This window comes from Lepisosteus oculatus, chromosome 2 (genome assembly GCF_040954835.1).
Source record: "Lepisosteus oculatus isolate fLepOcu1 chromosome 2, fLepOcu1.hap2, whole genome shotgun sequence".
Taxonomy (NCBI): domain Eukaryota; kingdom Metazoa; phylum Chordata; class Actinopteri; order Semionotiformes; family Lepisosteidae; genus Lepisosteus; species Lepisosteus oculatus.
The window spans coordinates 43,743,759-43,757,290 of NC_090697.1; the positions used below are offsets into that span (position 1 = coordinate 43,743,759).

The following is a 13,532-nucleotide window of genomic DNA, read 5'->3' on the forward strand; positions in this document are numbered from 1 at the left end:
TTGTCTACACTTTTTATTAAACGTATTTGGCAAACTAAAATACCTATGAATCCTGCATTTATATAAAATGCATTGTCTCGTGAAATGATACATGACTAATACTGTCAACTCCCGTGGGACCTTGTGCTACTTGATTACTTGTATTGGTTTTTAGTTCTGCTTTTTGTTCCGAGTTTTTATTAGTAGACACAGTAATTAATTTTAATATTTGCTTAAGGGTTATTTAAAAATTTGCTACAAAAGATAAATGGGATTTATCATTGGTATCAAATCTGCACTAATTAGTGAGTTTCAAAACGTTTTATTTAGGTGTTAAAGCTGAAATGTGACTCATTCGATTTAAGCAAAAATATATTGAGATATTTATATATAGTATAATATATATATATGTATCTTTTAGATTTTCATTCCCAGGTGTGTCTGTTCATTACTAAGCGGTCACCTATTAAGAATTTTCTACACTGTAATATTGGGGCAAATTCTTAATTAGGTAGTTGAGTTGTGAAACATTGGGATCATCATCAGGATCATCAGGATAGTTCAGAAGCTGAGGTCAAAAACAAAAACCTGGTGATGAGAGTGGTGTTGTAGTCTGGAAGATTTTAAGAAACTTCTTTCTTTGCCATGATGATATTGCCAGTTCCTTGCTTTGTCTCGGTGAAAGGACCCAGAATATCCACCATGACGAATTCCAGGGGGTTCCTACTTGATACTGCTGTAGTGGTGTGCGCAAGCAGTCCTGGGGCTACTTTAATTTTTTTTTTGTATTTGTGTCACAAATATGACATTACTGTGCCATATCACAATGCCCCTGAAAAATGTGCCTTAAGTTATAAGGACCTCATAGTTCTTCACTGTAAACTATTTTTTAAGCAACCTAGAATCTATTAATCTGAAACAACATTTTTTCACAAATGTGCAACTTGTGTGTGGTGTTGCCAATGTTGGTTGGCTTGGAGGAGATTTTTTTAATGGGATACTTTTCACCAAGTTAACGCTGAGTGGAAAAACAACAGTCACTGCAATGCCTTTGGTACTGATTCAACTCAAGAAGGATCCTAGAGCCTTTTCCTTTCAAAGAGATGATCATCTGGCAGGCTTTTTCAGCATCTTTCTAATTACCCACATTTTGCTTTATATGCCTCTCAGTGCGAGACTCCATTGAAAAGAACTGGAAAACTGGCAATTTTGCAGTTGGCAGGTCCCTTTTATTTGACTATAGATCCTTACAGAAAAGATTGATGTAACCTGTGTTTTATAGAAGCTCAACACATACAGTAACATTACATTATATTTTGCAGCTTCACCTTTTCCAGTGCTACCTTTTTTTCTTCTGCTTTCTAGACTTCTGCTATGTGTGAGGTACCTGTAAGTGAAAGGGTTTCTGTCTCTATTGTTTGCAGCTCTGATACTAATGTGGCACTTGGTAAATACTAATGAGGTCTTTAACGATAAAAACAGTCTCATTAGGGAGAATAGGCCTTAGCTCTACAGCCTCTAGACTGACAGTTCTTTATATGAAGAGAAATTATCTCCACTAGAGGGTGGCTTAGGGACATTCTATAGAGAGGATAAGGAAAGGCATTCACAGTAGGTTGCGAGAGAGGAATAAAATGCAGCTGCTTTTTATTTGGTTTCTCTATAAGTATTTAGAGATACAAGATAAGCAGTCTAGTCTTGTTATAAGGTCAAAGCTTTTGGTTGGAGATCAGTCTCGTGGTGAGACTTATCTTTTGGTTAATTTAGTTCTAGAGACAGCAGCAAAGTAAGTCATTGCCCGTCAACTAAGGATGTTTCCCATCATTTAGGAAAGAGGTTAAAAAGTGACCCCAGGGAACCAGTACCCTATTGAGAAAAAATAGGTCACCGGTCACCGGTAGACAGAACAAGATCAGCTAATGGTTCAGGCTCAAGGACATCTGTTAAGAATAAGGGGGAAATGAAGAGGTCAGTATTTTACATACTGTAATTGGGAGAGGGTCAGATTTATTACATCTGGTCCAGTCTCAAGCTCTGCCTTTGAGATTTCCCAAAGTTTGGGTGGTTCATTTGTATAGGTACTCATGCTGTGCTACCTGTAAGGGAGCCCCTAGAAATATACGAATGTGATAGAATATTCAATCAGAACTAATCTTCCTATCAACATTCATGTTAACATCTGAAACTACTGTATGCTGTTTTCAACAACATTATAGCATAAATTCAAACATTTAAGATACTATCCCTTCTAAAATGACTAGCACAAATCATCAGTAGAGGTTTTCTTGTTATCTTGTTTTTTTATTATGACACTTAAAAACTATATAATGTAAGAAAATTATATGAATTGGTTTCACTCTATTGGCTTACTCTGTTACCCTCCCCACAGATAGCTGTACTGGTGTATTGGTGCATTTTGGCTACCGTCTCATCAACCAGGCGGGTGTTACACATTTGTGGTGGTGAAGGGTGAAGACTTCCCATTACCTGTAAAGTGCTTTGAGTGGAGTGTCCAGAAACGCTTTATGCAGATGTAAGGATTAAATATTATAAGGAAAGGCAGCACTGTTGAAAGTGTTCCAACTGTTGTATAACGGAAATTGTTCCAACTATTGTAAGTGATTATTGAAGTGTCTTTCAGTTCTCAGGAGCTTCAAAGCAAGGAGATGTTCGCTTGAGATGTAGGAGTAAGAGATTCAATGATCAAAGCAATCATAAAGTATACCTTGATTTACCTCAGTTAAGTTCGGGGTAAGTATACCTTGATTTACCTCAGTTAATTTCGGGGTAATTGATTACATGGCAATTAACCATCCAGGAAGACAGCATAAACCAGGTAGATAACAAAAAAGACGAGAAAGAGACATGGGAAGACACACAAAACCAGAATGCGAGAGGTTCTTGTCTTGATCATCCAGATAGACCAGATTGGAGCTACGTATTTGAACCTTGTTAACCTTGCTGTTCTACAGTTCTTAGGGAACTCAAAATACATGTGTAAAGAATCCCTCAGTAAAAAATGTCCTATCCTGGTTATTGGATGCATTTTTGGAATAAGGACATACTGTAGGTTTGCATTCATTTTGTAGCTTATTAAGCCAAAAACATTTAGGCATAAAAAGGCAATACACAAAAGAAAAAGCCAGATTTTGTATTACAATGAAAAGCAAAGAGTCAAACATTTCATTGAAATTATATTTTACAGCCTGTTACAAAACATCTTTATTTTTGCATGTATATTTAAAATGTTACAGAAAGTAAACAGGCTATTAAGTATTTTCTTCCATATTTACCACAATGTTTTGAGAAGGTAAATCAAACAATTTTCTCTCTTCTCTCTCTCAAACACTTATGGCTACATTTGGCATTGAACACAAAACACAAAAACACAAAACACAAAAGCAGAGCCATAGAAAACTGTTTAGGACTTGAGTTGCGAAAACATTAGCTCCATCCACAACAGGGGCATCTAACCACATAAAGGTGTAATCTTGGTTTAATATTTAGGTGGGAGGTATCAAGTTTAAGTGGCGATAAGGTGCCACGATAAGGTGGTATTGAACCATTAAAAACAAAGTCATAAGCAAAATAACCCATACAATATAAAAGAAAATATGGGAATTTGTGAAGGAACATAATGCATGCAAGTAAGTGTCAAGCTGGAGAAGAACTTGGATGAAGGTTGTGTTTGCTATCAGGAGTTAGCAGCAAGTGACAAGATAAATAATGGTTACAAATGAGAGGAGGCTTTTGGGCCCACCTACTGTAGCTACAAAACTGAGGACAGATACCAGTTGAGAGAGAAGACTAGTACAAGACTTTATTAATGGATACTCGGTACTGGAAGAGTTTTTAGTATAACTCCAAATAACTCCAAAATTAGGCTTTTGTTCCCTGTTAAGTTCGGTCTGTGTGTCTTCGCTGTAAAGGAATACAACCCTTCCAGGGTTTAAAAAGCCTCCATTGTATCAGAACACGTTTTTCATTCTACAGGATGAACAGACAATACTAGATTTGAGTGCAAACAAGGACAGTTATAAATTGCAAACTAGCAACAGAACTGAGAGCAAACTCATTTAAAACTTGTGTTCTTTCCTTAATATAACTGTTACAGAAATGCTGAAACTGCCTGTTTTTCACAAATCCTGAAAAGTTTTTTTCAGACTGTAGATCTGTTCGGAATTGCACTTGTATCTATGCACGTCAAAATATTAAACTATTAATTGAAAATATTTGTTTTAATTTTAAACAACCTACAAGGACATTAGAATCATGTGGAAACCAGTACACATTGGTCTATTGCAGTGTACTGTTTTTTATTGAAAGTAAAATTAAGTATGAGCTAAGCAGTGGTGGTAAACATTTTATGTAGATGGCCTACACTTTCTGGAAAGGGAACTTGTCACAGAGAAAGAAGAAATACAAGCAGCGTTCTTTGAACAGTTTGGTATAGCTTGAGAATGTAATTTTAGATTTTTTTTGTTTTACTAATATGGCTACTGTACATGTCAAATGCTCCATTGAACATAGCTTCAGAAAACAAATCTGTTGGCTGACTGCCAAGAAATGAAAGATTAATCTTTGGAAAAGACTAAAAATCAGATATTTTAAGTACAGTAGGTTCCTCCAACTCAAACACATTATTTTTAATGCCTTTAATAGATTATGCTGTGTTGTGTACCATGACAATCAACTTCAATATATTTTAATTGTTTTAGTGCGAAAGTTATTGAGAATTATGACTAATATTTAAAGCAGAAAAAAAAAACACAAAGTGGGATCACTTTTTTAGAGCACATAAAAAAAAAGATACGAAGCAATCACTTGTCTGAATAACACTAGTGTTGTAACACAATTTGAACCTTAAAGGCTTGTTCATCAATATGTACGGATGAACTACTGTTTAGGATAGAGTTTCTTCTGTAATCCAGTTTGAAACTGTTATATAACATGACCTACACCAGCAGACCACACAGGTTTTCTCTTTTCCAGTATATTCTAAAAATAAACGTAAAATGATGTGAAAAACAGAAATTCTAAATGTGTCACTACTGTGCCACATTCAAAACATAATTAGATATGGTTTTCTGTTTTCCAGTATATTCTGACAAATGAAGTACCACCACCACATTCCAAAAAAAAAAGAATTTGAAAGAAATGAAAAGGTTAATGCCCCTCATTGACTGATAATATGCTTTCAGAACAGAGCCTCTCAGTTTCAGCGCTTCTCTCCTGAAAACGGGCGCACCAGGGGATTCTGGCCATGAGGGGCTTGTGGAGTCCATTATACAGAGCTGCCCCTGTGAGGAGGATAATAAATCCCAGGACCTGAAGCCCATGGAAGTGCTCCCAGCCCACAGCCAGACTCACAACCCAGATAACAATAGTCCGCAGGCTGTCAAGTACCATGCGAGTGGTAGCGCTAATTTCCTTGGTGACGCTGATCCCTGCAAAGTTGAAGAAGGCAATACTAACAATGTTCCCAATGATGGCCAGGACAATTAGTGGCTGGTTGCCCATCTGGCAAAATGCATCCAGTGCATCTTCCAGGACCTGCCTGGGGTTGTCGCCGAAGTTGCCCACAGGGATGAAGTACATGGGGATCAGCAAGAGAGAAAGGACAACAAACCCAAAGAAACCTGAGAAGTAAGGAGAGGGACTTCAGTGTATCTGGTTGTCTAACTAGTTGTAATATGCTGAATAACACAGCATCATATCAATCAGTACCTTCCCCACAGACAGCTACTTTTCTCTTGTGAATTGATAGAACACAGAGTTTGCTTCATTTTTTTTTGCTTTATTCCTTCATCCTGTTTCTTTTATTCCTGTATATTTTCTTTATCTGGCAGCTCCCTGAATCTGAGAGAATCCTTCACAAGGATAACTGTCCCTTTTTCCCTTAACATGGATGATGTCAGAGGGTTTTAGGACTTCATTATTTTATTATACATGTCCGTACCCTGAAATTAATATAAAATGCCTAGCACAAATCCTTTAAATTGTAATGTACTTTACTTGAACTCTAAAACTTTACTTACATTGCATTATGTGCACTTTTTGTACATCACAATAAGAAATTGCCTCAGATGGGTAATGTATATTTCTGTCAGTAATACATTTTTAGACCATTCTTGAGTGTAAAAGTGCTTAAGGATCTTTTGTGATAAAACATTTAATAAAAACACAAGATTTGTATTGATCCGAATGACTTTTGAACTAATTCAAATAAATCAATGGTTTCCTACTATGTTTTATAAAAGCTTCTGATTATTTACTGATAATAAGTGCATATCTAGCTATCTGGCAGGGGTTTAATTCCTGGTAAGATTGAACAGTGTGAAGAACTCTGGAATATATACCTTTTAAGTGAATTCTAAAACAACCATAAAAAGCTTTTGCATTTGACAAAAATCATTGGTGCTTCCATGCTTTCATTCAAGCACTATACACTTTCTTTCCACTAACTCGACTAGCGAAAGGGAGCAGTACCTTCTGTGCCAACAGCCCGGAGTGGGTGGACGTCGTGCTTGTAAACAAACTTCTCCTCCAGTACCATCTGCACAGAGACTATGATCTGCGCCATGATAATAAGGAGGTCACCTGCAGACCAGAATTAAAGATCAAAAACATGACAAAAGCTAGAACCTAGCAAGGAAAACAACTCTGGGAGACAGAATCTGTCCTTAAAGGACTTTACCAAAAAACTTTACCAAAACCAACTCTGAATTGGTCTTGAACTGGGACTAATTACACGCACAGTGTGATTTTATGTTGGTGGATGCTGATTTAAAGTTTATGATTTAAAATGTATGTTCTAAGAATTAAGTAAGCAAACTTTCTGGGGCACTATTTCATGGGAAGACAGAACTTTTGAGCAGTGTCCTTGTACCTGTAATGACTTCACTGAGCTTGTGACTTTCATCCTTTTCTCCACTGACAAAGTCCGCCAGACCCACCACAACCAGGCCCGCGATGGTGACAACGATGCCGATCCACTGGCTGGCCAATAGCTTGCGGCCCAGGAACGCTACTGACAGCAGCCCGGTGAAGATGATCACTGCTCCTCGCAGCATCTGGAAGCTGGAGGCACTGGTCATGTTGAGCGCTAGGAATATAAACGTTGCATGATAAGACCAACGATGGGAACAAACACATCACACTAGAAGAATTATAACAACCACTAATGCCACCATATCAGATATACAGTATCTGAATGATAACATGATGCATTAATGATAACATGATGCATTAAAAATACAGAAAAAAACACAGAATAAATTATTGTATGACATGGGAGTGACAAATTAGTGCAGTGGTTAGCTTTTTGCTATCTCACAGAGCTGAGCAGAGCAGAATTTACTGTCATATGCACAAGTGCAATGAAATGCTTATTTGCATGTATGCTCCTATACAAAGACATCAAGGAAACAAAAACAAAAACATAGAACAGTGGCAGCAACAATAACAACTTAAGTAACATCTTAGAAAAAAAAAAACATCATTGTGAGCCAGTGGTAGGGGTAGAGTTCAGTAATCTGACAGCTTGAGGGAAGAAGCTGTCTCTGAGTCTAGACGTTCATGCCTTTATGCTCCAATAATGCTTACCAGAGGGAAGGGGGGAGAAAAGTGAGGAACCAGGATGACTGGTGTCCTTAACGATACGCTGAAGACCTGGGTTTAATTACCGGGCTGCTATCAGTGTGGAGTTTTTAAGTTCTCCCTGTGTTTGCATGGGTTTCTTCTGAATACTTTTCTCCAGTTTTCTCACATAGTCCAAGGACATACTTCTAGGTTAATTGGCTCCTAGGATAACTGGCCCTGGAGGGAGTGTGTACGTACTTGTGCCCTGAGATGAACTAGTGTCCTATTCAGGTTGTGCTCTGCCTTGCGCCTGTTGCTCTGGGTCTAAGGTAACCCCGTATTGGACTTAGTGGTTACAGTACGGATGGATAGAATACATGGCAGACTGCAGTCTAAAGAAACCAGCCAAGGGTGAGTGCAGTGACAGTGAGCAGCCAGTAGAGGCCATAGTTGAGAGAGTAAAGCACCAAGAAATGAGCGAGTTTAGACACAGGTGGTAGGCATGAGGAAGTTGAAATGAGGGAGGTTATCAGGCTCATGCTAACTAGTCACTACTGGATGGAAAAAAAGGAATGTGTAAGATTTTTATAAACAAAGCCACAGAGGTCTAGTATCCTGTGTCTTCACAATAATAATTAAAAATCATGTAATTTCTATAGAACTTTTAATCTCAATAAAATCCCAGAGTGTGTGACCTCCTTATAAAATTGCATTTGAAATTCAATTTCAATTTCAGTTGTTCAGCCTAAATCCCAGAAGTGGAACAGAAATATGATTTATACAAGCATCTCAGCTGACTAAAGGAACCACAATTTGGCTGTAGGGGTGAGGCTGTTGGAACCCTGTGTTGAGCATGCTTTAGGAAGATGCAGATTTAAAACTTACCAACATACATGATGGAGGTGGCTGTCATGTCACACATTGCAGGCGGGAAAAAAAGGAGGGGGTTAAAGGACTGGTTAGCATTCATCCTTGGTTCGGGGCTCCGTCTGTCGTGACAGACAAGGATGTAGAACAGCGCTAGGCAACTGAGCTCACCCAGAAACATGCCAACAGCCTGTAGGAAACAAGACAAATTTGTACGAATGCTGGACTGAAAAAGATCTTTAACAACACTAAGCCTGCCTACATTCTGGAAATCATTTGGTATAAGGTAGTTTACCCACTTTTCCTAAAATACATGGGTCAGATCTACAGTACATGAAGGCAAAATCTTTTCTCTAAGGGGTCTGCTCTTTTAGAAAGAATGATTGATTTACAAAAGCAAATTGCTGGACTGTAATTATGAGAATGAATAATTATATGTATTGTAATTATGAATACATGAGTATTAATCATGAGAATCTCATATACTTACATTTAGAAGATATAATGAATAAACATTTTATCTTGACACTGCAAGTTTTAATAATTAATGACTGTGGGGTCCTGAAATTGACCCTGAATTGGATGATGGAGTTTGAAAATGGATGGATGGGTGGATAACTGCACAAATGCTGTATATCGTTAGGTTGGAAGAATCAATACCCAAGTCAATATTTCACCTTTAGGCAATCTGTGTGCAAACTGTCTCGTCAATAACAAAATAAACAGTAGGTCAATTATTCTCAAGAGGGCTTGAAAGGTCAACGACCCCTCAGATTTTTAAATGACTCTGAAAGCTCTGAATGTAATCTGCAGCGGCTGCAGTGTCTTCGAGTCTAATATATGGACATGCACTTCCAATCAATCTCTAGTTCAGTAGTAAAGATGCTGAAGTCATTTTTCCAATCTAAGCAAAGGTACCTGCAGGAAGGGATGTGAGAACGTGTGCTTTGGGGATCCACCACATCCCTGAGCTGAGAAGGTGTCTGCCCATCTAGGTAAAACAGAGACAAGCATTAGGTGTTACAAATGAGGTCTGGAAAGACTAGAAATCAAAAGTGTAGAATAAAAGGCAAAATTGAAAATGACAATGTTTCTTAAACCTGCTACAATTTAACCCGAGGCTACAGCATGAACTGTTCATGGCTGTGGAATGTGGAATATGGCTTAGGGGAAAATGATGGGGACAAATATCCAGTTAGTGGGTATATGTTTTTCAAGACGCCAGTTAGAATGGAAGGAGTGGTCGTGTGGGGACTATAGATATATCTCAAAATTAACCTTCAAGCTAGAGAGCTGATGCAAAGAGGGCTGATTAAAATTTTCATGGGTTAAACCACAAAAGCAATTAGAAATTCTAGGGTTTTAATACTTGTTTTATGCAACAAATGACCTAATAAAAACACAAATTTCTTACTATATGATGAGATCAGGCAGTTAGGCAGCAAAGGTTATATTATATTACAAGGAGATTGTAACTTTCCACAGATAAACCAGGACACTATCATGGAGAATAAAGAAACTGAAAATGACATGATTAAAATGGTTAGACATTGTTTCTAAACTCACTTTATAACGGCTCAAACAACGGCAGATTCTCTTATTGATTAAATCTTTTCAAACAGGATACAATTAAAGGAACAATTAAAAGAAGAAGTATATTGTAATCATAATATATCTTGTGATAAGTGTGTGATGACCTTAAACCTTGCGTGTAAAATGATGGCTTGAATTTTTATAAAAATTGACAAAGACGAAATGAGGCAGAACATACAGGTACCAAAGCGAACTGTAAACTGATGGACACAAGATGAGTCACACTTAAAAATAAATAATGTTAAATTAAGATTTCAACTATTAAGTAAAATGGGCACAGTAGCCACAAACACAGAATTGCATATGGGGACAAAACTTGAACCAAGAAACTATAAATCAATCAGTCTTATTTCTGTTACTGGAAAATTACAGAAATTTCTGTGTGTTACAGAAAGTATCTTGAAAACGAAATTAGAATCATTTATACAATGGCATTTTAAAGCCAGCCAACATGTATTTAGAAAGGGAATTACATTTTTTTCTAGCAAAGCTTTCTGTGAAATCTTAAGCGACATAAGTTCTAACTGGGTAGATGTAAGTAGTGGTTTTCTGCAAAGATCTTTATTAAGCCCTTTACTTTTTCGTAATCAATATCAATTATATAGATTCTCGTATAAACTAAAATAGTTAAATTTATAGATGATACCATTACAAATAGGGGGCTACGGAAACAGAGAAAATCAGAAATGACAGAGTGGGTTAATCAATAAGTAAATTAAATAGTCATAATCCCCAATTTGGAAATGATTTTGCCTAGAATACACCTTGGTGTTTGGTATAATCGGAGGCACCTAAGTTCCTTGTTCTCTGGCACAGCTTTGGTGGAAAAAAAATCGGGCACACTGTATTAAACATATTTCTTACCAATGACAATACACACCCTAAACTACACACAGCATAAACAACATACAACATACCGGTTACGCTATTTATACGTTTACACGCATAGTGTCGAAGAAGCCTATGTCCCAAAATCCCAAACTGCTACCAAGCATTCAAACTCTTATATAGTGTCTACAATGCCAAAATAAGAGAATGCTGCCTACCAAGCTGAACAAAATTTGACCTACAATTAAATCTCTCTCTCTGCAAACCCAGATGCTACAAAATAAAATGGACCCAGAAGAGGTCATTTTTAACTGATGGATTTTTTTACACAGCAAATCAAAGTTCCCTAACAACAATAGAATGACAAGCTCTCTACTGCCCTATGCGAAGAGAAGACAAAGTACCGAGGTAAAAACACCTGAGTGATTGAAGTTCATCCCAAGGATAGGGTCAAGATATCAAACAAACACTTCTGGATCCATTAATTGATCTTCCAGTCATTAAGAAACAAAGAACACAAATCATTCAGTACAAAAATATCATCTGTAAACTGGTAAATGCACTTTAGTTTTTCATATTGGTTACAATGATTTATTTGTGCATTATAGTAAATACAATAAAGTAACAAAATGATGATGCACCTCATATTAAATCTGCAGTTATTACTAGATATGTATAATAATAAGAAATACATTTAATATAAAAATCTCATTTTAAATAAAACTATTTTGATCAATATCACTGTTTATTCTTATATATACACATGTAGATATATATCCATATGTGTATATACTGTATATGTAACAAATATGCATCTATAAATAAAAGGTAGGTCATTATAGCTTATCTTAAGGAAAAGATTCTTAAAGAATACATATAAGAACTGTAAAAGAAAGCACTACTGAAACTTGATGCTAGCTTTTTGAAACCTCTGCAGCTTTCTGTTGTACTTTGGCCTGTCATTTTGTGACTTGATACTCAGAGATCTGGCAGACCACAGACACTCTCTTGAAGGTAAAATTAAACAAGATATTACTCTAACTTTTGTTTTATGTAACATATGTAAGTACTTATGTAAGTTAAGAAGTACATATGATACAGATGTTAATAATATCAAACGTTCTCTCTCAGGTTGTAGGTTTACATGGAGATCAAAATATCATCTTCAGGTAAATTAAGATAAGCACACAGAAAATAAGTTGTACTTGCAAAACACCATCAGGTGAACTACTCATAAAATATGTAAATTGCCAATGGCTTCTGCAAAGCATATTAACATGTATTCCAGAGGCGTTTTCTTTAACTATTAAATGTATTATCAAAGTTTTGCCACTATTGTAAATGTAATTTAAATGTATATATGAACAGAATTAAGTAAAGGAGAACAGAAAAATCCCTTGCTTGCTGAACAGACAAGTGAAACTTCTCAAGTTACCTTGGAGATGACTAGCAGAATTAAATTTTGCTGAACTTTTTTTTCTTAAAAATCTTGTGAGAATGAATCAATGGGGTTCAGCAGACTAAAATCGCTGATATAGCACGCACAGAATGGTCAGTGTGGGCTCATAAACACAGATTTAAGACGGATTACGTAACACAGATGTACAGAGTATAACAGCACGAACGGAACGCAAAATTAATCAAAGTTCTATGCCTTTACTTATTCAGAAAATAAATAATCTGGATAACACTAATGAAATAACAAAAATTGGCGACATGTCCTGAAGAGATCAAGGTTTCAAGTTTGCAATGGTTATTAACTACGTGCCTTTACAAATATGTAAAATATACAATTGTAGCTAACTGCTTACTAGATATCTGGTTTTCTTAATCAGTCACCTCCACACATTCATGCCATAATTATTAAAGGTTCTAGTCAATTACTTCACAGTTTAAAAAGTAATCAATAAGTCAGACACTGCACTTACTCGTAAGCTGGTGTTTTGCTTTCTTATTGAGACAATAAAAATACGAACAGCAATTAACATAACGTACTGTAGTGTAAATATGCAACCGCTACAAAACAGTAAAATCAGGAAAGGTAAGTAATCTGATTTCAGTTTTCCTAAACGTGTCTTGACACTATCAGTCGTAAAACAAGCCCTAATCACTTACTTTGCAGATAATGTGTTGATTGAGCCGGTGATAAGCATCATTGCGGCTAGTAAGAGCTGGTATTTCGTCCAGGCCATGCTGGAAGGGAGAGTATTTCGAGACGAATGCAGAAATACGGCCGGTTTTGGTTCTGTTCAGTTCAGCTCAGCTCAGATCCGCTTCTGTAGGCAGTTGATTTCAACTGCTTTTAGGACCTGCAGTTTCTTCATTTCTTCCTGTGATATCACATGACTATCCTATATTGTCAGCTGACTGCACACACGAGAGTTCATATATCTTGCAGGAAATAGATAAGGCTGAATGTCTGGTTTGTGAGACTCATCTGCAGTGAAATGCGAGTCTTATTCAAAAAGTTGTACAGTCAGTAATATGTTTGTCAGATATTTGTCATGCGAAATGTTATATGAATTTAGATGTAATGATTATTTGCAGTTTACTATAATAAGCTGTCTAGTATTAGCTAGGAAAATACGTTAACCAATTTTAATGAATGCAATAACTGAAGTGGCAATGATTTCTACGGAGCGTGTCAGATGTCCCTAGTTACAAGTCACGTGTCAACTAAAATT

General features: G+C 36.6%; 1 protein-coding gene across 1 annotated transcript; it reads right to left on the reverse strand.

Annotated features, from left to right (window-relative positions):
• Positions 1–3,160: 3,160 nt before the first annotated feature.
• Positions 3,161–13,200, reverse strand: slc35f6 (solute carrier family 35 member F6). Its single transcript, XM_006625972.3, has 6 exons — positions 12,964–13,200; positions 9,346–9,418; positions 8,446–8,617; positions 6,869–7,084; positions 6,469–6,579; positions 3,161–5,618 (listed from the first exon to the last, which is right to left on the reverse strand). Exons 1-6 carry the CDS (start codon positions 13,038–13,040, stop codon positions 5,146–5,148), a joined length of 1,122 nt encoding a protein of 373 aa, XP_006626035.2. The 5' UTR covers positions 13,041–13,200; the 3' UTR covers positions 3,161–5,145.
• Positions 13,201–13,532: the final 332 nt, after the last annotated feature.